We start from the raw sequence: 24,959 nt of genomic DNA, 5'->3' as shown, positions 1-24,959 counted from the left end.
CTGAAGACTGGAATTCAAGCATATGTCATACAGTTAAGGAGGCATAAAAGGAAAAAAAACAGCCAAAGGCCTCGGCTGTTTACGTTGTGTGGCTTTCCAAGTTAAAGAAACTCTCAGAAGTAGAAAGGATTCCAGGACTTGGGTATTTGTGATGCTGGAACATCTGGTCGACCCAGTCAGCTGTGACTAGCATGTCTGTTGGACACCGAGTGATCCCACACAGCTTTGATGGGATTACCCTGGTGCCTCAGAATTGTAGGATGCAGCCTGCATCATTTCAGAGGCAATTGGAGAATCATTCAAGTGAGCTGCCTGCTTGTTCTTCGCTACCCCAGTGGAGGAGGCCCAGAGTCAGGGTTAGGTCGCCCTTCCTAGGCAGGTGAGCTTTCCTTTAAAAGGGCATTTACAAAGTTACAGCTAGGACTGGGGAGATGGCTCATCTAGAGAAGCAAGATGGCCTTGCAAGCATGAGGACCTGAGTTCAGTCCCTAGATCCATGTAAAAAAACCGATCACTGTCATACATGCTTGCAAATCCCAGGGCCGGGCAGGTGAAGGGTTGTTTTTGCAGTTTACTGGCCAGTCAGCCTGGCCTATTGGTGTGCTCCAGGTCCTAGCGAGAGAATCTGTCTCAAAAAAGCATGGGTGGCTCTTGAGGAAGGCTACCTGAGATTGGCTTTGGGCCTCCACATGCACACTCACATGCCTGCATGCATACTAATCCCCCTGCATAAACACACACACACACACACACACACACACACACACACACACACACACACAAGAAAGCCATGTCGAGCTGAAACGGAGGCCATTTGCTAAACCCACAGGCTTCTATAGTCACTGCTTAACCTGGCCCATCCTCCCACTCCCGGCTTCTTTGGCCCCTCTGGGGCTCCCAGTATCAATCGCCGGCTACAGCAGGGATTTGAACACATCTCCTCTTTCATCTGAAGAAAATATTAGCATATCGCAGGGCTGTTGGGACAGATTGTATCTGAGGCACTTCTTCCTCCCCGCAGAAAAGCCCATCAATCATAACCGAATATAGTGATTAATAATGTCACAGCTTCCTCCACGTGCCTCCGTGCAGCTAAATGAAGAGCAGTGCTTCCACGCTCAACTCACACCACAAAGCCACCACTTGCCGCTCTATCGGAAACTCGTACCAAAAGTACGTCAAGCCCAGAAGCTATTTTTGGTTGATCTATTATTAATTTACTGAAGCTTCATGAGGAAACTGTATCAAGGACTCAATTGGAATTTATAGTTATTTCAGATGAAGTTTATCTTGTTGACTTTTAAGCTACTTAGCCTACATATGGCCAGCCAATAGCACCGACAGAAGTTTGTGGGGGATAGTCAAGCGTTTGCGCAGAGTGGGGAACCGGACAGCCTGAATGGGGTATCTGGACCCCAGTGTTGAGTGGCACAGAGCAAGCTGGTCTCCCTGGGGATTGTTGATCACCTGGGAAACTAGGAAACGCTGTCATTAGACGGTGCTTCTGTGAGAGGATAAAGAGAAAAGAGCTTGTCGTTTGCCAGGCTCATAGAGATGGCTAGAAAATTAGGGAACATTTACAGGTGGAAGGTACAGCAGTAGTTCTCAAGTGAGAAGTGAAGAGACAACATGTGGTTTAAAGCCACGGGGGAGGGGAGCAGGGAGCGGGCCCCGTGCTGATGGAACCCACATTCACCTCTTCTGGAGTCCAGCCTTGCAGCTGTCCAGAGGAGAAGCATCACTGTAGTCTTGCTCAGCCGTCCGCATCTGCCTGCCCTGCCCCTCCACTTACTCTTTAACACCGTGAGCTGCAGAGAGCCAGAGTTACTGTTGGAGCCACAGATCTGCTCTCATTCGGCTGTGGGCGGGGATGCTCATGGGTTTTGCTCCCCAGGGAGAACACATGGTAACCCTTAGCCATTCTGAACCCACCGAGCTGGGAAAGTCTTCATCTCTTCTCTTTAGCCCCTGGGCAATTTTCTTCCTGGAGACTTCCAAACCTCCACACTAGGCTGTTCTGCCTTCCTCCTGTTTGTTCACTGACTCAACTAAGAAGCATGGTGTCTTAGTTATTGTTCTATCGCTGTGAGCAGACGCCATGACCAAGGCAACTCCTACAAGGACAACATTTCATTGGGGCTGGCTTACAGGTTCCAGAGGTTCAGTCCATTATCACAAAGGCAAGAACATGGCAGCATCCAGGCAGGCATGCTGCAGGAGGAGCTGAGAGTTCTACAGCTTCATCTGAAGGCCGCTAACAGAAGACTGGCTTCCAGGCAGCTGGGATGAGAATCTTAAAGCCCACACCCACAGTGCCACACCTACTTAAAAAGGCCACACCTACTCGAACAGGACCATACTTTCTAATAGTGCCACTCCCTGGGTCAAGTGTACACAAACCTTAACACTGTTCTATTGCTGTGAGGAGACATCCTGACCAAGCCAACTCTTATAAAAGCAAGCAAACATCTAACTGAGGGCTTGCTTACAGAGTCAGAAGGGAGCTCAGCACTGGAGCAGTGGCTGACAACCTAACCCTGATCCATGGGCTGAGAGAGACAGCAAGAACCTGGGCCTGACAAGGGCTTTTGAAACCTCAAAGCCCCGCCCTTCCTCTAACAAGGCCACACCGCCTAGTCCTTCTAATCCTATCAGAGTTCCACTCGGTGATGACTAAGAGCTGAAATAAATGATGTAGCCGGGCACTTGCTACTGTTCTTGCTCTGTTCTTTCTTCCTTTTCCATCCTTTTTCTTTCACCCTATCAGGCCCCTAACACTGCATAAAGTCAGGGGTCAGAAAGGGGGTGATGTATTGCCAGACTACTTCCTGTTGGTTAGGGATGTCAAATGGAGTCGTAGGACCATCAAACTTGCCTTGGGTCAAGTTTGAACTTTGCTGTCTAGTTTATTCTCGTTTCTTCTTTGTAGACAACTACTTAACAAACCTCAGCCAACAGCAATCAACAACAACCAACCAACAGCTAACCAACAATTCACCTCGAGGCCCTAGCATTTACACACCCTCTGAAAAGTCCACAGAATTCCAAATGTCACACAGTGGCAGCAGTTATCTGCAGCTGGCAAAACCACGCCCCTGCCAGAGCAAGAGACAAATCATAGTCACCTGCTGTGGACAGTCTGAAGCAGCCCCAGGTCCCCATACCTGGTATTGAAGTAACACCACAGTCCTGTTTCTGGGTTTGTTGTTTGTTCGTTTTAAGAAACCAAAATTCTCACTACAGAAGGAACCTATGGGGGCCATTCTTATTCGAATCATCACACATAGTCAGAGGAGCTCTGAGTGGCCCACTTCTTCCCTTTTAAAAGTTTTATTTATCTTTATTTGATGTGTATAAGTGCTTTGCCTTCATATGAATCTGTGAGCCACATGCATGCCATGGAAGTCAAAGGACCCTTTGTAACTGGAGTTCCTAATAGTTGTGAGCTGCCATGTGGGTGCTGGGAATCACCCTGATCCTCCAGAAGAGCAACAAGTGCTCTTAACCATTGAGATATCTCTCCATCTCCTCACGAGTGAGTCTCAGAGATGCTGAGAACATGCCTTCAACGCTCGACCTTCTGACGAGGGTTTGTTTGTGAATGGACATATGTCTCACGGCTGTGGCGCCTTCACCACATCAGGTGCCTCTGTACCTGGCACCTGACACATGGCCAGCAAATGCTGACTAGATGGTATGGTTATGGAGACCAGGTTGCACTGCTCGGAGTGGGTAGGGACATCTGATGAGGAAAGCAGACGGGAGTCAGTGTGGACATGGTTAGCTCCTTTGGGGACAAGATGGCCTGGGAGACTGCTTTGGGGCATTGTGGAGACATGGTTGGGAAGAGAGAAGATAAAACTGTGGATGGTCTGAGACAGCCTGTGATCTCAGGCAGATGGGGCAGGTCTGCTTCAAAGTCAAGGCTAGGGAAAAAGTAGTTGAAGGCCAGATGTAAGCCCTAATGTGGGACTGTGTTGAAGGTCTGATGGGGGCATGGCCCTGCAGGGAGAGGTGTGAAGGCGTAGATGTAGCTGTGTGTGGTATTAAGGGGAACCTCTCGGGTGATCAACTGGAATTGGGATGCCTATGAGGAGGACTTTGAAGCTGAGAGCCACATTTTTTCACCAGGCTGTATTGACTCAGTGTGTGCTGGTGTATGAGGACCAGGCGGTGACCAGTAATGTGACACTATGACTCAATCCCTATCCCCCAGATACACGAAGTCGATGCAAGAACAGCCCTGATAGAGGATGGTGGTCTGTTTTGTTTGTTTGTTTGTTTGTTTGTTTGTTTTTGAGATCATAATATAACTACATTTCTCTCATGTCCTTCCCCAAACCTTCTCTGACTCTCTTTCAAATTCATGGCCTCTTTATTCATTAATCATTCATTCATACATACATACATATACACACATAACACATACATACACATTATACATATACACATATACTCATATACACATATATACATATACTTAGATTTCCAAATGCATAAGTACAATTTGCTCCATCTGTATAATGTTACATATGTGTGTATGTTTTCAGGGCTGACCATTTGCTATGGATAACCAGCAAGTGTGCTTCTCCCAGAGAAAGACTGTGTCCCCTGTTCTCAGCATTCCTTCCTTTGTTGCCTGTGCTTGCTTGTCTGGGGTGTAGCCTTGTGAGCTTTCCCTGTCGGCATGAGCAAGTTTATTGGAGTCATCCTTGTTTGGCTTGTGTCCAGGCAATCATGTTGGTGAAACTTTATGGGTGTAGCATCTGACCTTCCAAGGAGACACAGTCTCACAGCAAACTCTCCAGTCCTCTGGCCCTTACACTCCTCCTGCCCCCTCTTCCATAATGTCCCTGAGCCTTGGGTACAGGAGTTGCTCTGTGGAAATGTCAGTTAGAACTGGGCTCCACAACTCTGCATTTTGATTGTTTCTGGCTTTCTGAAGTGTCTTTTGCGAAGAGAAATTTCCTTGATGAGGGGTATTATTCTGTTCCCCACCCCCACCCCACCCCCGCTGGTCACCACATCAGCTTGAATAAGATTTAGTTTTGAATAAAGCAGTGTCTGTTGTTATGTGAAAGCCAAGTGGGGGACAAGGATAGTGGGTTTTGTGGGTTTGTCAGAGGGAAAAAGACCAAGACCACTGGGTGCCTTAGAGCACAGTGGGTGCCAGGCTGAGCCTGGCCTGAAGAAGAGTAAGACTCCATGAACCTCTACTTACCACAGGCTCCTCAGCCTGAACAAACAGGAAGAAGGTAGCAAGGAAGAGTGTGGTTTGGAGATGTTACCTGGAACATTTATCTAGAAAAAAAGTGTCCATGGGGCTGAAGGGAGACGACAAAGGTATTCCCAGCCCAGTGTGCCCTGAGTGAACCTAGGATCGTGTATTCTTCACCATTCTCCGTGTCCTCCATCTTGTTCATCCAGCTCCCTGTGCTAGATACAGGGCCCCACCATGCCTTTCTTGCCCTTCATCCCCCATGTCTAGCTCTTACCTGGTCCATGGCTCAGTCCCCTGAGTCTGCCGTATTTTTTTTCTTCATGGAGGTTTGTCTGAGTCTTATGAGTTTATGGAGACATTGGCAAGGTGCAGCTCAAGAGCTGCTTCAGAGACCCAGGCATCTCTGCAGAGACCCAACATCACTGCAGAGACCCAACATCGTTGCAGAGACCCAGGCATCTCTGCAGAGACCCAACATCACTGCAGAGACCAACGTATCTCTGCAGAGACCCAACATCACTGTAGAGATCCAGGAATCACTGCAGAGATCCAGGCATCTCTGCAAAGACTCACAGAGACCCAACATCACTGTAGAGACCCAGGAATCACTGCAGAGACCCAGCCATCTCTGTACATACCCAACATCACCATAGAGACCCAGGCATCTCTGCAGAGACATAGGTATCACTACAGAGACCCAGGCATCTCTCCAGAGACTCAAGCATCACTGCAGAGACCCAGGCATCACTGTAGAGACCCAGGCATCTCTTCAGAGATACAAGCCTCACTGTAGAGACCCGGGCATTTCTCCAGAGACACAAGCATCACTGCAGAGACCCAGGCATTGCCTGAGCATCGCTCTTTTTTTCTGTGTGCTGCCCAGGAGCTGGCAGGCAGAGGAACTGCTTGGACATGCTGGGGGAGGTGACAGGGCTTGTCCTTGTCTGTTCTTGACAGGATTCGGAACTTCTCATATTCAGGACATTAGACTGGCTCAAGTCTTGGCAGCACCCAGTGCTGGCCCCATCAGCAAACTTTTCCTGAGAGCCCCCTTGGGTGTGCTTGCTTGCTTCTGAGCAGAGCCTTCTCCAATGACACGCAGCCAAGAGTGGATGCCAGTATGGTGGCAGCCCAGTCTCCCCTGCTGTGAAGCTGTGTCCTGAATGAGCTGGGGTTTTCTGCCTGGGTAGAGATACTACCCTAAATGTAGGCATGGTGAGAAAGGAAACCAGGCATGGTGGTGCTTGCTTTTAATGCCAGGGCTCAGGAGGCAGAGGCAGGGGGATTGCTGTTAGTTCAAGGTCAGGTCTCTATTACAGCTTACAAGCCTGCCAAGGGTTACATAATGAGACTGTTTTAACATCATCATCATCATCAACAACAACAACAAAAACAACAGCAACAACCTTTTAAAAGAAGAAGGAAGAGAAACGGGGAATGTTTCCCGGGGACCTGGCACCCTGGAGTCCCTTGGTAGACAGGCGTGGGCTTCTTGTCATGGGTCTTCCAAGCCTTCGTCTTGGGTGAATGCCTTAGCAATGGAGATGAAGTGCAGGCTTTGTGCATGGCTGCAGAGTGCATGGCCTCCAGCCTCCCTCCTTACACCCCTATGGGGACACCCAGAACCAGGTCTTTGTTCCATCTGAGAAGCTGCAACTTCTGGGTTTCTCTGATTTGCGTTTCTCTTTTTGTCTGCCCTCTTTTCTCCATTTCCGTGGATCTCATTCAGATGTCTTTTTATGTAAGCCTTTTCAGTTTGGGTAGAATTGGGGTATACATATGCTCGATAAAGAAATGCAACGTCTTGGGCCCATAGTAGGGGGGGTGGGGATTGGGGTGGGGAGAGGAGGGAGTGATCACCAGAGTGAGCAGAGCCCAGGGACTCAGGCAGACAGGCAGGGAGAGAGGAGGGCTTTGTTAGAGGTGAGCGATGCCTGGCCGCTGCTCCCCTGCGCGCACGTCCCTGAGTCGAGAGTCTGTGTTTATGAGGCTCTGAATGCGGTCTAATTTTTTCCTATCTGGTTTGGCTCATCTCTACCAGCTGGTAAATAGGAAATGTTCACGGTGGGAAGCCAATACTCCTCAGAGTGTAAACAGATGGAACCCATATAAAGTGACAAGTCAGACTGCGTGGCTGAGAACGTGGAGCCAAAACTCCGAACATAACCGTCAAGCGCCTACTCCGTTCCAGTTCATTTCGCCCCGAGTAGCGCTTCATAGCTGCACAGCTGTGTTGTTTCTTTCTTCCCCCGTCCTTTCTTCTGGGTTGATAATGACAATTTCAAAGAAAAACTTTAATTAAAGATTTTATACAAAATAGCCAAAAGTAGAATAATAAGGAAAATGAGCATTGATGTGTTTATTGTGAGAGGCATCCTTTTTTTTGTTGGGGGGGTGGGGTGGGGTGGAGTCTCATTTCAAAATGTTCACTTGTTCAATTTGAAATGAGTTTGGTGGCGGTGACAGAAAGGTGGCAGACAGACAGCAGTGGCTGTTGAGCACTCTCTTGCACTCTGCAGAGAGCCAAGATTGGGGTAGTAGCAGCTCCCTGCTGTGGGGCTCAGGCTGCAGGCTGTCCCCTCACCCCCATGCTTATGAGTGTGTGTGTGCCTCCGTGCTTCTTTGTACCCAGTTCTTGACCCCCTTCTGTCAGAGCTAGGCAGGAAGAGGCATCTCCAGCAGAGGGACCTGTTGGCCAGGAGGTCAGAGAGCTGGGAAGGATTCAGTAGTCTCCAGTGTTGCTCTAGAATGGCCTCCTCATAACCAGGCTGGTAGAGTGAGTCGAAGCTCCAGAGAGCAAAGTTTCTGTTCTCTGCTCCTGAAAGTCTGGGTGCTTACAGCTAGGTTGGATGATATGTGCTTGTAGACGCAGTCCTGGGCAAGCAGAGATAGGTGGATCCTTCAGGCTCATGGGCCTGATGGCCCCAGGCCAGTGAGAGGCCCTTTCTCAAAGTCCAAAATGAATGGCTCCTGCGTAGTGACACTTTGAGGTATCCTCTGGCCTCTCCATACCTCTTCTCTCTCTCTCTCTCTCTCTCTCTCTCTCTCTCTCTCTCTCTCTCTCTCACACACACACACACACACACACACACACACACACACACACACTCATACACTCACACACACTAAAGTCTGGGTGGCCGTATTTATTTGGGCTTGCGGCTTTTCTTCCCAGAGCTCACACTGTGTACAAAGCATTTGGAACAAAGCCCCGCAGAGTAATAACGAGTAATAACGCATCCACTGCAGGCAGTTTATGGAACTGTCGCAGCTCAGTGGGGGACAAATAGGAAGCAGTTGGATTTTCCTCCTCACGCTGCTCTGCAGGCCCACACAGAGCTCCCCTTTCTGTCACTGAGGGAAGCCTTTGGCAGGATCACATGGAGGCAAAAGCCAGGCCAGTGCAGGCCCTGGAGTTAGAGGTCTCTGTCACATAGCAGCTCAGGATGCCCTCCTGGGCTGGCTTCTGTCCTGTCCTGTCTCTCACATGTGTTCCTCGTGTTCTCAGGTCTTGCTTGGGGAGCCTTAAAATAGTGTGGGTGCCTAATCCTGTCCTCTCTGACCTCCTCACCTTCCATGCCTGGTGGTGCACCCTATATGCCCCTGATGCTTGGTACTCTCATCTGACCTGCAGCCCCAGAGGAGCAGCATAGCACAGATTGCCACCTTTCCTGGTGTCTGCTCAACCCGTCCACAGATTGCATTACTGGGCCCCTCCGCCAGACCTTCCCTCAGTTCCTCTACCAGAGGATGCTGGGCAGATTCCCGTAATGGAGATGAAACGCCTGTCTGCCACACACCTCTCCAAGATCCCCTTAGATCACCCAGATTATACCTTATGTGTGTCTCAATCACCTGCCCATCACCTACCCATTCACTCATCCATCCATCTGACCAGTCAGCCAGCCAGCCAACCATTATCCACCAGTACATCCACTTGCCTGTATATCATCCATCCATTCTCCATTTATCTAGTCAGCCAGCCATTACCTGTCATTCTATCCACCCACCCACCCATCAGCCATCCATCAGCCAGGCAGGCAGGCAGGCAGGCAGCTAGCCACTATCTATTAATCTACCCACAAATTCATCTGTTCATCTATCTACCTACCTAAGCCATAGTACATACATACATGCACATACAAACATACATACATGCATGCATACATACATACATATAGTCAGTCATTATCCATCATCCTAGCTACCAGTCCATCTGTCCATCCACCTACCCATACACTCATCTGTCATCCATCCTTCACCTATCCATCATCTGTCCAACAGCTAACTAAACAGCCATTATCTATTAATCTAGCCACAATCCATTAATCTAACCAATTATTCACCTATATACCTATATATCCATATGTAATACATATAGTCAGATTTACCTATCAGTCTCTTCACCAATATATTCCACTATTAATATATCTACATATTTATCCAATACCCATACATCTATCCAGCCAGCCAATTAGCCACCGATCCACCTATTTAACCAGTTCACCGTCTATCTGTAATTCATCTGTCTAGCCAGCCATTATCCACCAATCCATCCACTTACACACTATATGCCTCCATACCCCAGCTACCACCCAGCATCATTTATCTGTCCAGCCAGCCAGCCATTACCCACCAATCTGTCTGCCTCTATGCCTACATAGCCACTACCCACCCCCTTGACTATCTCTAGTGGTTACTATTGGTTATGAGCATTATAGGATCTGGTATCACCTGGGGAATAACCTCTGGGCCTGCCTATGAGCTCCTGTCTGGATTAGATCAATGAGACAGGAAGACCTTGACTGTGGGCAGCATCATCCGGTGGACTGGAGTCCTGGACTGAATGGAAAGGAGACAGCCAATCACCAACATTCATGCCCCCCTGCTTCCCAGAGGTACAGTGTGACCACGCCCTCACACTTTCGTCACCTTCCACTGTGGCTCAGAATAAGCATTTTCTTCCCTGCATTGTTTGTCAGACATTTTATTGTAGCCTCAAGACAAGTAACTCACACACCAGCCACCATTCATCCGCTCCAGCCTTCCTTCTCCTCTAGGCTTCTGCTGTGTTAGATGGGGGGTGGGGTTGAGCAGTGTCTTACTGGTCCAGCCGGTTTCTGTTCCTTAATGTGAGAGCATGCTACTTGGTCACTTAGCACCTTGTCTTGAGCCTTTCACCCTGATCAGCAGTTCCCACCACAGCTCCACTGACTGCTTAAAAGTCATCTAAGTGCTTTATAGGATATGGTACTTTAAATTCTGTTCCTTTGGGAAAAAAAAAATATTGGTCAGCGCAAACTCGAGGCCCATTGATTGCATGCTGCCTTGCATAGGCCTCAGCGAGCTAAGGCGGAGCTGGGAAGGGTCTGTTCCCAGGGGATGGGACAATGAGTGGTGAGAAGGGAACAGTGGGGGATAGCATCTGGGTACAACCTCACAGGTGGGTATCTACTTTCCACACTCTTGACTTCAAGGTGTAACTAGTGATGTTTGGGTCTTTCTTCTTCGTAGCCCATGAAATGCTGGCTCTCCTGGCTGTACCTCCCAAGTACTGTGATTATAGGTGTGGACCCCCGAGAGTGGCAAAAATATTACTGCTTGGTCTTTTGTTTGTCTGTTTTTGTTTTTTTTTTTCCTTTTCTTTTCTTTTCCTTTCTTTTCTTTTCTTTTCTTTTCTTTTCTTTTCTTTTCTCTTCTTTTCTTTTCTCTTTTCTCTTCTTTTCTTTCTTTCCTTTCTTTTCTTTCTCTTCTTTTCTTTCTTTCCTTTCTTTTCTTTCTCTTCTTTCCTTTCTTTCTTTTCTTTTTTCTTTCCTTTCTTTCTTTTCTTTCTTTTCTTTCCTTTCTTTCTTTTTTAAGATAGTACATACCCCAGGCTGATCTCAAACTTGTGGCACTCCACTGCCTCAGCCCCTGGAACACCACCATACTTGCCTTTCAGCTGTCTGCTTAGATGCTCTATACTCCCTGTACCTGCATCTTCCCCGAAATGTCTTCACTACTCTGCAAGAGAGGTGTGGGAAGGAGAACAGAGTGTCCAGTGATCTTACTCTGCACAGTACCTGGTCTTTGTGTTCCCAGGATCTTTCCTGCCTGCTGCCTGGGTCCTGGTGGGGAAAAGCCGCCCCAGCAATATGGAAATGAACGGACATGGCTGAGTCCTTCACATCTGTTTGTGAACACTGAAATTTGAAATTCACATTACTTCACATGACATGCAAGAAGATTCTTCTTTTGATTTCCTCACAACTGTCTAAAAATTCTAAAGTCAAGTTTAGCTTGCGGGTATGTCAAACTGGGTGGTGGGCAGTGGCTCCCATACCTACATGAAAGTTAGGTTTTCATTAGGGAGGGAGGCCAGCACAGAGGTAAGCCAGAGGAAGGTGAGTGTTGGGGCAGATATGAGGTCTACACTTTTCCTTTCTGAGAAGTATGCTGGGTTTGGATGGAGCAGCTAGGATTAGCACCTCCGCTTTTGTAATTTGTACCTCCTCCTCCTCCAAGATCTCCTGGAACTTATGAAGAGCTAGAACAGAACAGAGTCAGGCAGGGGGTGGCCATGGTCCTTCTTCTCTTAAGGGGGGGGGCAAACAGAGTAACCCAAGGTCAGTATCAGGGAACAATGACTAACTGGAGGATGGTTAGGAAAGCTGGAGAAGGTACCAGACGGCCCTTGTTAGTTTTTCCTTAAACTAATAAAAATGCATTTATTTTTGTAGGGTTGATTCCTTTTTCTAAAATCCCTTGTTAGGTTTTAATTGTTAACTTGGCACACCCTAGAGCCACTTGGGAAGAGAGAACCTCCATGGAGGAATTGTCTGAATCAGATCGGCCGGTGGCTATGTCTGTGAGCAGTCGTCTTAGCTGATAACTGACATGGGAAGACGCAGCCCACTGTGGGCGGCACCATTCCTAGGCAGCTGAGCATGAGCCAGAGAGCAAGCCAGTAAGCATGTTTCCCTGTGGTTCTGCTTCAGTTCCTGCCCTGACTTCCCTCAATGATGGACTGGGACCTGGAAATAGAGACTGAGATAAACCCTTTCCTCCTTAAGTAGCTTTTGGTCTGAATATTTTCCCAAGGCAACAGAAAAGCAAACCCTGCCTCGTTGGAGAGCAGAGGGCAAGGGAAGGGCTTTCTGGGCAACAGTTACAGCCTGTTTAGTCCAGGAAGTTCTGAGCTCCCAGGACATCACATTAGACTAGAGCAGGGCCATGTTCCACACAAGAAGTAAGCCTTGGGCACAGGCTGTCAGTGGGTAAATAGAGAAACAAGGGGAGTGGTCAAAACAGGCTGAAGGTGTGCTCTGGCTCCCCTCTGAGCAAGCTCAGTGTGACTGAGGCTTTCATGAAGGCAGGGAGGGGCCTGGCTAGCACAAAACACCAGAACTGGAGAGGTGTGTACTGGCTTGCTACTGTAAGCAAGGCTAAGGCTGGGCTCACAGGTGGGACAGAGGAAGAAGGAGAGAGAGAGGCTGGGATTATCCAGGGTAGTATTCCAGTACCAGAGAAGTCTCTCACAATGGCAGGCTAGGGGTGGCAGTGGGAGCAGGGAAGGGTGAATAGACTTGGTCATTGTTGCTCGGCCCTTGGCTGTTTACTTTCTCATTCCTTTCTTGTTCTCTCCCACCCTGTACCGACCGGTCCCCCTCACCAGGACCCTCGCTCTGATGTCTCGGCGAAGTCTCGCCATCTGTAGCTCCCTTCTGTGGCTGCTGCCAAACTTGCGTCTGACAAGTGATAAGGAACTTGGAGAGGTACCTCTGGTGGGCGCGAGCTCTGTGCCAGGTTTGTGGCTCGCGGCTCTCCACGCAGAGGGCCCATCTGGGTTGCCATGGGACTGCAAAGCAGAGTGTCGCTCCTGTCCTCCTCCACGTTCCCAGAAGAAGTGGACAAGGACTTAGCGGCAGAGCAGGCACTGTAGTTTCTCTGGCCCCTGGGTGCAATTGCTGTGGGTATCTAGGGTTCCATCTTTAGACCCAGGGATGTGCTGGCTTAGTCTGGTTTCCAGTACCAGTCTGGGATGTGATCAGAGGCACCTGTATGCTCTGGTTATTAGAAGACGGTCCTCAGCATGTGACTTCACACTTGTCAGCTAGGGCTCCTGTGATGGTTGTTCATCATATCAACACCAAGCAAATGCCAGGACTACATCTTTTAGTTAGGACAGAGCCCTCAGAGCTCTGGTCAGGTGGAGGAGACCCGTGCAGCCAGGCCACAAGGCTTCCCTAGCATATGGCTTTTTTTCCTCAGGCAGCCAGGAAGGATCCGGTCACTTATTCCAGCAAATGTTTCCCGAGCATGAACATTCCACCCATTAGCACTTAGACCAGGCCCAGCAGGGAGCGTCTCCTGCAGTGCAGCTAATGTGTTCTGAGGGACTGCAGGGACAAAAAGGGTCCTGCGACCTTCTGAGGAGGCTTGTAGAAGATCAGGGAAGTGTGAGGGGCTATCCAGATGGGCTGGATTAGAGTGGGGACCAGAGAAAAGGCAGTGGATCTGCCATCCCTGAGGTGGGAGGGTGGAGGAAGAGCGGTTCCAGTCTGGGAAATCTGAGAGGTCACTGGCAGGTGACACACAGGCAGCTGGGTGTTCTCTGGACTCAGTTGTGCTCTCCAGAAAGCAAGCAGCCAGCTTGGCAAGGTGGGGCAGGACTTCAAGACTGGGAAGTGGAAAAAGATAGGAATAGGCTTGGAGGTGGCTCAGTGGGGACTAGTATATGCAAGGTCCCGGGCTCTGTCCCCAGCACAAAAATGTTAAAGGTGAAATGGGTATTTGAATGTCGTGGGAATGTGTGCATATGTATGTTCATGTATGCATATGTTTTCTCCCGCCCCAAGTGTGTGTGTGTATGTGTGTGTGTGATGTATGTGTGTGGTGTGTGTGTGTGTGTGTGTGTGTGTGTGTGTGTGTGTGATGTATGTGTGTGGTGTGTGTGTGCATCTGTGTGTGGTATGTATGTGGTATGTGTGTGTGTGTGTGTGTGTGCATGTGTGTGTGTATACATTACCATGGCAGAGAAGACTCAGAATACAGTGCCCAGTTCTGTGGACTGAGGGGCCAGGGTCAAGGGAACAGTACGCACTCACCAGCGCGTTTCTCTCCAGGTGCATCAGGCCTCCTGTGGGGGCATAGGAAAGGGGCGGAAAAGCTGGCTCAGCCAATGAGAGTCTGCAGTACTCTTCTTGCAGGGGACTGAAGGATGATTCCCAGCATCCATATCAGGTGGCTCACAACTGCCTGTACCAGATTTAGGGGACCTGATAATCTCTGGGTTTGTGAGCATCTGCATTTAAGTATCCCCCCACAACACACACTTACTTTGGGGTAGACCATGGGCAGGATTCATTCAGTGTTGAGGAGGTGTAGGGAGAAGGGGGGATTACACATTCGAGGGGTGCTCAGAGGAAGAAGAGGTAAGGAGATCGCAGAGGAGAGGGACCTGTAAGCAGGGGACCCAGGGACAGAGGCTGGTGGGCTTTGGAGGGAGTGATCTAGAAAGCAGAGGGGCAGACACCTTGGCTTTGCAGGGTCAGTGGCCGTCGGTACCAGCACAGCACAAAGCTTGAGTAGGAACGGTGGTTTCTGGAAGGGAGCTCAGGTGTCAGAAGCGTGGTTGGCATAAACACGGGGACTCATATGGCCCTGGTACCCGCAGCATGAGGGGTAAAGCAGTGGGTGGAAGGACAAGTGGCCAGGGTGAGGCAGAGGCAAGGACTCTAAGTGGCTCAAGGAGACCACTCACCCTACCCAGCTCCTGACTCCAGAGTGGCCAAAGACTGAAGAGACCTGGAGAGGCTGCAAGAGGGACTGTCATGTGGATAGGTCAGGCTTCATCAGCATAGGAACCTGTGGAGAAAGCCTTGAGGAAAGGGGAACCCACTTGCTGCCTAGTGCTTCCCTCCACTCCGAGGCTTGCTAAAGTCCCTTAGAATCCAGGCTAGACATGGCCGCATCTGTACCTCTGACCATGGAGTCAGCTCCTCTAGAACCAGGCTTCTCTCTTCTTTTTTCTCTTTCCTGGCAGTGTCCTCTGCAGTCAGTTACTCCTGCTGGCTCAGTGCCACCTCCTACAGGAAGCCTCCCAGACCACACTAGCCATAAGTGTTTATATTACCTTGAAGGCCCGTGCCTCTGCCCACCCCATATCTGACTCTTACTCCCACTTGCTCTTCTCCTCTAGTGACAACTGTGTTTGTGTATCTAGCCTTCCTTCAGGGGAAGGTCATGAAAAGACAGGCTGCAGCTGAAAGATGGTCTCGTGTTGTCTAGCCATGAGCTGTTGAGTCAGTAAAGCCCTGTTGGATCTCAGTTACTATATCTGAAGATGCAGAGTTGGTGGGGTGGGAGCATTTGCCGGCAGGGCATGGTGGGATGGGAGCACTTGCTGGCGGGGCTCTGAGTGCTCAAATGACCCCATAGAAGTCTAATCGGCACAGAGACCCAGCTCCCCATCCTTGTATCTTTTTCAAGGACCCTGCCAAACATCTCACACGGCGACTCATTTGCTGAATTCAGAGATCGTCGCAAAACTTTTCTGTGGTATCTTTAAAAAATAAAAAAAAATAAAATAAAAAAATTGGGAGGTTGAAATAGACCGTCAGATTTTCCAGCTCGCAGTAAAAATAGTTCGCATATGGCCATGAAAAGCAAAAATCACACAAGTCCAGCTATGCCAGGACTAGTTTTTCAGCATCAATTAGCAGAAAAGAGTTTTTCATACAGCCTTAAAATGGAATGAATTGTGTATGAGACTTGCTGCTTTACATTAAAAAGAGTTTTTTTTTTTTTTTACAAACTTACTAAGACCATTTACTGAGACAATTGCCTTGCAAACTCTCAATATATGCAAAATGTTCTTTCTTTCTTTTTTTTTCTTCCAAAGATGTCATTGTGCAATGTGTACTGTGGTGAATCTTTGAAAACATTTTATTTTATTTTACAAGAAGTAGTAAAAAAAAAAAAAAAGCCTCTGCACATTGTTGCCATTTGATGCTTTACCATCGGGCCTCTCGACTTTTCCCAATCCCTCTCTCTTCCGCAGATCTTCCGGAACATGAGGAACATCAGGAAAGTCTTCCAGGTCATGGATGTCAACAACACAGGCCTGGTGCAGCCCCAGGAGCTGAGGCGCGTTCTGGAGACATTCTGCCTAAAGATGCAGGATGGCGATTATGAGAAGTGAGTGGCAAGATCCAATGACAGTGGCAGGTTTCTGGGCCTTTCCCTCCCTCCGTAGCTCTCTCCTAGGCTTTATTTTGGACACTGCCACGGTCCTCCTGAGACCATGAATTCTCAAAAGCTCCTTAGCCCCTCTTATTCCTTGAGGAGGTAGTAGTGAGCACCGCTATCCAGCTTGTGTATCTGCGTGGGTTGGTTACTGCTGCTCCGCCCCCTGTCACCATTCTCTCCTGTGTGTGCCCCTCTCCTGTGTGTTTCCATTTCACTGGGAGTTTGACTCCAGGCCTGGGGCAAAGAGGAGAAGGGGCCAGTGTTGAAATTCACTCATCTGTGGACTCCTGCCTTGGAGTCTTTGAGTCTTCACGTAATGGCTCAAACATCCTTCTCCCTAGAGGACATTGTTCCTGGGGGCAGCAGGTTGTGACAGGATAGGGACTAACACAAAGTGTTTATCTGCTTCCTGACAAATGCCAGATGCCACCACCTGCTCCTGACTCCGGCTGCAGCACAGCACTCATGGGTGGGGTGGCCAAATGCTTGGCTCCTGCTCTGTGTGAGGTTTGAGTAGGAAGCGCTGGAGGAGGGCCCCGTGGTGTTTCGTTATTGAAGTGCCCAGCTGAGAGGATGCCCTCTTCCTGCCCTTTTCCCAACCTCTTCTCTGAGCAAAGCCTCCGCCCGCCCTGGGCCTTATCTCTGCTTCCTGGAGTCTCAGTTATCCACAGTTCACTGGTCCAAAACTGCTCAGTGAGAGTCCTGAAATAAGCAGTCCATGTGTTCTGAGCACCTTCTGCCATACAGTGTATGCTATACAGTCTTGTCCCCTTAACTTATTCCTGTCAGCCTCTCACTGTGCTTGTAAATTAATAGGGAAAAACCTAATACATATTACGGACACACTCATGTGTGCACATACGTAGATAGGCGGATCAGTGTCATGTGATTGGTGGATCTTGGCTCATGTCCTAGTGGCTCAGGGATGTCTGGACCCTGCAGGCTGCTCCCAAAGCACCAAACCTCTACTGTTTCTGCAGAGGCAGAGAGATAAGTTAAAGGCTCTGGAGTTAACGGCTACTGTTAGGAGGGGTCACTGCGGCTTTTGACAACTTTCCTGTAGACAAGATCGGGGCTGCAGGCAGCAGAGGGATTTTGCCCAGAGCAGCAAACACAGAGGGCATGTGCCGGTAGCTCCGATGGGGGCTTGCAACCAGAGACTTAAAACAAATAAATGGATCCTTCCCACTCTTAAATATGGGTTCTTCTTTCTTCCTCTTTATAACTTACCTCAGAATATAAAAGGCATAATAGATGTTTTAATTTTTATATCTTTTCTGGCTGGGAAAGTGTCCAGAATAAGATCCAAACAAAACAAATTAAATAATTTTGTGCGTGCAATTACAGAGCGGAGGCAGGCCTCTTCTGAAACAGGCCGTCAGAAACAAAGCGGGCTTTTATTTGACAATAAACCTTGTGTTTGGCACCACAGTCTCCAACCTAGTAAATCTATATATATATAAAGTTACTGTCTGTTTCCCCATCTCTTAAGTATTGAATAATAAAGTACTCCGCAAATTTTTATTCGAGATTTCTTTCAAGCCTCGAAAACAATGGTGCTTTGTCACTGCGGCCCTTAACAATGTCCCGAAATAGAATTAGTTCCTATGGATGCACACAGAAGCTGATTTCTGCTGGGGCTTTAATGCCTTCCTCGCGGGAAATCCCAGAGGACACTGGGACTCTGTGGCTGCCCTGGTGTCCACTTTGCCCTTTGCAGTTCAGAACAAGGTGCACACGGCCTTTTTCAGTAGTGTGGTCTAGTGTCTTCCTTCTGTTTAAGATCTGCACTGGGCACTTGGTGTGGTAAGAATATCCAGGCTCTGAAGTCAAGGCCGTGCTTGGATCCCCATTCCTGGAACACCAAGGTGTTGCCAGGACTCCATTTTCTCTTAAAGAAGTAGGTGTTGAGGGGGTGGGGGACTGGGGAAATAGTTCAGACTACATGGTGCTCACCCTGCCCTGCAAGCAAAAGGGCCTGAGTTTGATCCCCAGTAAGCACAATAAAGAAAAAAGAAACAGGGGGTGTGGTGGCATGTGCTTGTAACCCCAAAGTTTGTGAGGTTGAAACAGGTGGATCTCTGAGCCTCACCTGCCAGCCAGTGTAGCCTCCTTGCGGAGTTCCAGCCAGTAAGACAAAACAACAAAAGCAGGTGATAGCACGTGAGGAACAATAGCTGAGGGGCTTGTCCTCTGGTCTCCATACACACGTGCCCACCCACCCATATTCACCAGCACGCTTGTGCAGATACACACATGCACACAAACACACAGACACATCTGCATGCATGGATGCATGCATGCACATGCACGTGCGTGCACACACACACACACACACACCCATATACATGCATGCACATGTGGGAAATGTAGGTACCAAGAAGCCCACCCCACAGCATGGGGATGAAGACATGATGTAATAATGTGTGTAGCATGCCCGTGTTATGCTTACATGTTTATCTCGGTGGGCAGAGTCCCAGTCCTGATGACCTGGGATCCTGTTACAACTTCTAGAAAGTCACCTGCTGGGCATCTCTCAGCCTGTGCAAAACCCAAGGCCCAAGATGACCTCACCATCAGGTCTATGAATCTATTAAATTTGTGTGAAGTCATTTCTGAGCAGCCCTGTAATCCATCAAACTGTAGAAGGCAAGCCTGTGCTAGGGTTGCCTGGAAGGTGTTTTTCCAGGTTGCGATGCTAGAAAGACTCACTGGGAGGTCCCCCCCCCGAAATTTAGCCTCCTGTGAGTCCCACTTGCCTGCTGCTTTCTTCAGGCTGTGTACCCACCCCAGGCCTCGCTGCCTAGAGTTGGAGTCCCTGGGATAGTGTCGTAAGAACAGCTTAGTGTCTAAGTTCTTTCTATGACAACCTTTAGACATTGTATGTCTGCAAGGGTGTGTGTGCCTGTGTGTGTGTACACATGCCTGTAGAAGCCAGAGGCCAGCCATATCCATTCCTCGAGAACTGACCACCTTGTTTTCTGAAGGAGAATTTCTCAGTGAGATCTCAGGCTCATTGATTGGGGTAGACTGGCTGGCTGGTGAGGCTCATTACTTAGGGTAGAGTGGTTGTCCAGTGAGCCCCAAGGACTCACCTGTGTCCATCTCCCAGCTCTGTGGTTATGGACTCTGGGGATCAAAGTCATATCTTCAACTGGCACACCAAACATTGTACAGACTGAGCTATCCCTCCCGCCCCGCACCCTTCCCCTCCACCCCAAGCCCTGCAGAAAGCCTTTTGAGACCCTGCCTTTCTGTTCAGGGCCAGTATTCGTCTCTAAAGTGTTTTCTCCAGAGCATACTACCATGGGCTTCCATCTGTCTCCCACATGCATACAGCAAGTTCCTGAACCTAGGACTCCTGGTCCTCAGCCCAAGCCAGGGTTCTCCTGTAGGCAGACCCTGGCTGCTGGGATACTGCAATTACAAGGAGTCTTCAGTGTTGGGTGAGTCTTCACCAAGCTCCCCTGCCTTGCTTGAGCAGTATGCTGGCCAGCAGCCTCGAAGGCTTGCAGGACTTAGGCAGATACTGGCAGGTGCTACCTCCTAGGTCTGGAACTTCTGGGACGTTTTCACAGGATCAGGGCTGAGATGAAGACAGGGGCTGTTTAGGGAGTTTCTGAGTTAGCATCTGGCAGCCATCATCCCTCTGGATAAGTTTCCCTACTAGGACAGTAGGAAGCTTCATCGAGTGGAAGAGAGGAACAGTGGGGAAGGGATCCACGGTGCTCCCTGTGCAATCTGGAAACCAGAAAAATAACAAATACTTTAAGTATTAATTACTAAATTTTGAGAAAGCATGGAATTAGATAATTATAGAAACCAACACATATGGGGAGACTATAACCAAACATTTAAAAACTGTGAATTCTTTTAGAAATGTAGTAACCCAGAAAGCATCTAGAAAGTGTTTATCACACACAGATCTGAATAATAGGAAACACATTACAAACCAAAGCAGCCCGTTTATCTCGGTGTACTGTAGAGACACAGAGGTGTTGTGTGTGTGTTTCCATTTTCTTCTTCTAAGCTGCGTGTGGTAGTCCCAAGCCCATAACTCCAGCACTTGGAGACCAAGGCTAGAACATAGCAAGTTTAAGGCCAGCCTGGGTTACATATCGAGACCCTGTCTCAAAATAAACAGAAAACATAAGTCTTATTATATGTAAACACCATAAATGCTTCCGGAACAGCCGGACTCCCTCTGTCATTTGCTCTTTGAAGACTGTGTGCTTCTGTGGGCTAAGGTTTCAGTCCCCTGTGGTGATAGGCTTCTGTCAGTTATAAGAGTCACCTGCTTGCCATCCCCCCACCCCACTCTCCACACTCTAGGGTCCCTGGTTCCAGAAATGTGAGTCTCGTTGGCTCACTAGCCAGATCCCTGTCTCCCTCTTACAGGAAGGTCTCATTGCTCCTGCTGTCTGGTGAGGAGGGGGCCTCTTGGGCCCTGGGATCTTCTGTCCTCCCTCTTCCAACAAGGAAGGGAAGAAAAGTGTAGGATTTGTGTCTGGAGAATTCTCAAGTAGGGGCCTGGACATCCAGTCCCTCTCTCTGTGTGTGTCTCTGCAGGCTGATAGTGTTCTTTCTCAAGTGTCTGCATGTTTAGTCTGTGTATGTATATGTGCTTATGTGCGTCTAGAGACCCAGGGCTTGCCTACCTTTTATTTATGTGGTTTTCATTTTGTTTTTGTTTTAAGACAGTTTGTTGTTTTTGTTTGTTTGTTTGTTTGTTTACTTTAGGCAGGGCCTCTTTCTGACCTAGAACTCCCAAGGGGATAAACTGGTTGACCCATGACCCAAAGAGTCTACCTGCTTCCACTTCTCCGTCACTGGATTCTAGACAGATACCCAGGCTGTTCTGTTTTGTGTAGGTGCTGTGGAACTCTGGTCCTTGCCCTAGCATAGCAAATGCTTTGCTGACTGAACCATTTCCCCAGCCCCAGCCATCTGCATTTAAGAATCCCAACAGCAGTATTTCCCATGATCTTGTTAAAGGCAGCGGCAGCTAGGAAGACGTTGAAGTCTGCGCTGGCCCCATGTAAAGCAGAGGTTGTAATAAGCACGTGTCTGTCTGTCCAGACTTGCCTCAGCTCTGCCTGACTTCAGGGAATGTCTGTCTTTCAGGTTCTTGGAACAGTACAACATCGACAACACCACTGCGGTGGATTACAATGCTTTCCTGAAGAATCTCAGTGTTAAAAATGATGCCAGCTTTAAATACCTACTGTCCAATGCGGGTAAGGACCTCCCAAGCAGTCGCTAAGGGTTTTATTGTTTGTTTGTTTGTTTGTTTGTTTGTTTTCCTTGTGGGTCTTCCCTAAGGAATTATATCCCAATATGTAAAATGTATCCACTGCTGAGATACCCATGATGCTATTATTTATAAGAAAACTGTGAGGGCTGAGGAAAGAAAGGGGCTGGGGGTGGGCAGTGGTTAAAGGCACATACTACTCTTATAGAGAAGTCAAATTCTATTCCCAGAACCTCTCTGGGGCCTCATATCTGCCTTTAACTCCAGCTCCAGAGTGTCCAACACCCTCTTCTGGCTTCTGTGGGTAACTGCACACAAACAATAAACACACACACACACACACACACACACACACACACGGACACGGACACGGACACACACACGGACACATGGACCCACACAGAAACGTGTATATCTGGGAACAATGAGCTTCACAAAGGTAATGTGTATGGAGTCAGCACAGGACTGGAACTTGGGATGTCCCCCCGAACTCACAGACTGTCCCTGGGTGTCATTTGCCCTTCTTTCTGCTGCATCTGACCTTTAAAGAGTTTGGATGGTGAAGCCTTTTCCATACTTGGCAAAGAAACCAATTCGAGAGTACTGAGTAGAGGAGCTTGCGGCTGTATTAGATGCGGAAAGCCAGCATCTGTGTGTGCATGCTGTCCTCAAAGGGGAAGCTTCCCCACCTGCCCAGAGTCTCCATCTCAGCCAGTAACATGGTGCCTGGAGCTGTCCATCTGCTACCGGTCCTGAACAGAATCGTGGCCCACTTCTTTGCGAAGAATGTTTGAGTCACATAACTGGACACTCAGGTCACTTGGAGTTTTTCCTCTGTCCCCTGACCTGGGGTTACCCCCGTGATTGGATTATAACCTGTTCTTATTACCTGTTCTTGTCTTAATGAGGCTTAGCAAAACCCCTCAGAGCACACCTGTGACAGAGCGCTGCCTTCCTAGCAAGCCAGAACCACCACTGTTCTCAGGCTCTGTTCTCCCCGGTTCTGCTAACACAGATTGCTGCGAGCTGGTTCCAGGACTCTGCTCTTTGGACTCAGGTGCCAGGCACTGCTGAGCATGGTTTTGTCATCTCCGGGAGCCCCCACTGGGCACTCACAGACAAGCCAAAAGCTGAAGTAAGCCATCAAACCCATGGCACCACTCAGAAAGAAACACCGTCAACCTCACCCTGGCACCTTCCCATGCACTGGATAGCAATGAGGGATTTCGAGGGGGCTCTTGTAAAGATTAGCTCATAGGCTATTTTTTTAACAAGGAATTTACTGTCACTTGGGAACATCAGCAGGCTAAAAATCACACACAAACCCAAGGAAATGATGGTTCCACCTTGGCTGCATGGAATAACAGAGAATAACATGTTTCTCTTTCTAAAGGCCACCTGCTCCGGTCCCCACCGTGTGTCTGTGAACCCGAGGCCTGCTTACTTCCTCTCTTAGTAATGGTTGGCTTTCTCCGGCCTCTTGTAGAACTTAGTACACTGAGTTTCAATAATAGAGCAGGATATGTCTTATCCTTGAGCCTTCTGCAGACATTTTCTAGAACATGGTGACTCTTCTATTTGCAAATTTAATTCCTCAAAGGATTTTTTGCAGTAGTTTGATATATTTTAATAAGTCATTTTTCAGGTTTGGCATGTCAGGGATACAGTGACTTGCATCCTTATGTCAGACCGTCTCTGTCTTCTCTCATGAGCTTGCTCTCCAGTTTCTGAGCCGTATTTTCCTTGGGCAGCCTGTGTTTTCCATACAAAGTGGCTTTTGCCAAGGCCCAACATTCCTTTTGCTGCCTTTACCCGACTCATCAGCTCTCTGGGGTCCGTTGTGTCACTTTCCATGTAGATTTTATGTTCTACCTTCATGTCACCAAGCCCTGATCTTACTGGCTTGTGTTCTCAGCCCAATCACCTTGAGCGAGAGCCTTTTCCACATCTTCACTGATGGGATCCTCGATCCCTGTCTCTCTTCCCTGTGTCCCTCGCTCTCACTCCGCCCCTCCTCTCTCCATAGTGTTCACAATGATTTTGAGGAACTTGGGTGAGTCGAGCGTATTTTATCCCATGTCACTTCTTACGCTGCCACTGTATGGCTCACTTGTTTGTGCTTGTCCTGGGGTTTCTGTTATATAGTTCTGTTAGTCAGAATCTGTGCTTGGTTAGCATGTGCTGAGTTTGTGAGACAGGGATCTCTTAGCGGCAACTGCCCCGAGAGACTCTCATGTTGCCTGTTTGCAAAGGATGCAGGCTATGGACACTGCTTTGGCTTCTGTCCCATTGAAGTAATCTCAAACACTGTTTTTTTTTTGAATATCAAAGAATGTTAAAGTGTTTTAAAGATAGTTGACTCTGAATCTAGTCAAGTTGCTTAGCAATTCTAAGTATGTACCTTGTGTGGTCATTTGAATAGGAATGGTTCCCCACCACCACCACCCTATAGACTCATATATGAATGCTTGACCCATGGAGAGTGACACTATTAGGAGATGTGGCCTTGTTGGAGTAGGTGTCGCCTTGTTGAAGGAAGTGTGTTACTGTAGAGAGGGGCTTCACCCAGTGTAACACTAGTTTCCTTCTCCTGCCTGTAGATCAAGATATAGAAGTCTCAGCTTCTCCAGCACCATACTGCCTGCACGCTGCCATGCTTCCTGCCATGATGATAATGGACTAAACCTCTGAAGCTGCAAGCCAGCCCCAATTAAATGTTTTTCTTTAGAAGAGTTGCCTTGGTCACAGCAGTAAAACCCTAAGACACCTTGTCACACTGATATCCAAACATACTGCTTTTAGATCATAACATTCCACATTAGCCTCAAAAGGGCATGGACATCTCATAACACAATCCATCATTCATTTAGCCTAACTTCACAAGTCCCCTAATCTTCAATATCCACAGCACTGCTCAAAACCCCAGTCTCAGGCCACTGAGATGTGGATCATTTGCTGAAGTGGATGCTACGAGTTTGATGATTTTAGGTCAGTCTCTGAGACCCATGTGGTGGAAGAAGAGAAAACACACACACACACACACACACACACACACACACACACTCACTTTCTCTCGTGTTCTCTCTCTCACACACATTCATGTATACAACATAAATGAATAAAAATGACTAAATAAAAATGAATAAAATGTAATTTAAAATTCTCTAAAAGACTGTCAAGAGCCCAGACTTTCCTTTGAGACTCAAGATTTTTTAAGTCTAAAATAAATAGGTTGTATACTTCCAAGACAGATAGAGT

General features: G+C 48.4%; 1 protein-coding gene across 4 annotated transcripts in view; it reads left to right on the top strand.

Annotated features, from left to right (window-relative positions):
* Efcab6 (EF-hand calcium binding domain 6) overlaps positions 1–24,959 on the top strand; it is a 187,378-nt gene that overhangs the window by 47,167 nt on the left and 115,252 nt on the right. For all 4 annotated transcript variants that reach the window (XM_021183282.2, XM_021183284.2, XM_021183280.2 and 1 more), the window contains exons 7-8: positions 16,263–16,399; positions 21,575–21,687. In XM_021183282.2, coding sequence (XP_021038941.1) covers positions 16,263–16,399; positions 21,575–21,687 — 250 coding nt within the window. The remainder of the gene's footprint in view (positions 1–16,262; positions 16,400–21,574; positions 21,688–24,959) is intronic.

Source organism: Mus caroli, chromosome 15 (genome assembly GCF_900094665.2).
Source record: "Mus caroli chromosome 15, CAROLI_EIJ_v1.1, whole genome shotgun sequence".
NCBI lineage: Eukaryota > Metazoa > Chordata > Mammalia > Rodentia > Muridae > Mus > Mus caroli.
Note: the sequence above shows the minus strand (reverse complement) of the source record. Positions and strands in the feature narration are given on the sequence as shown.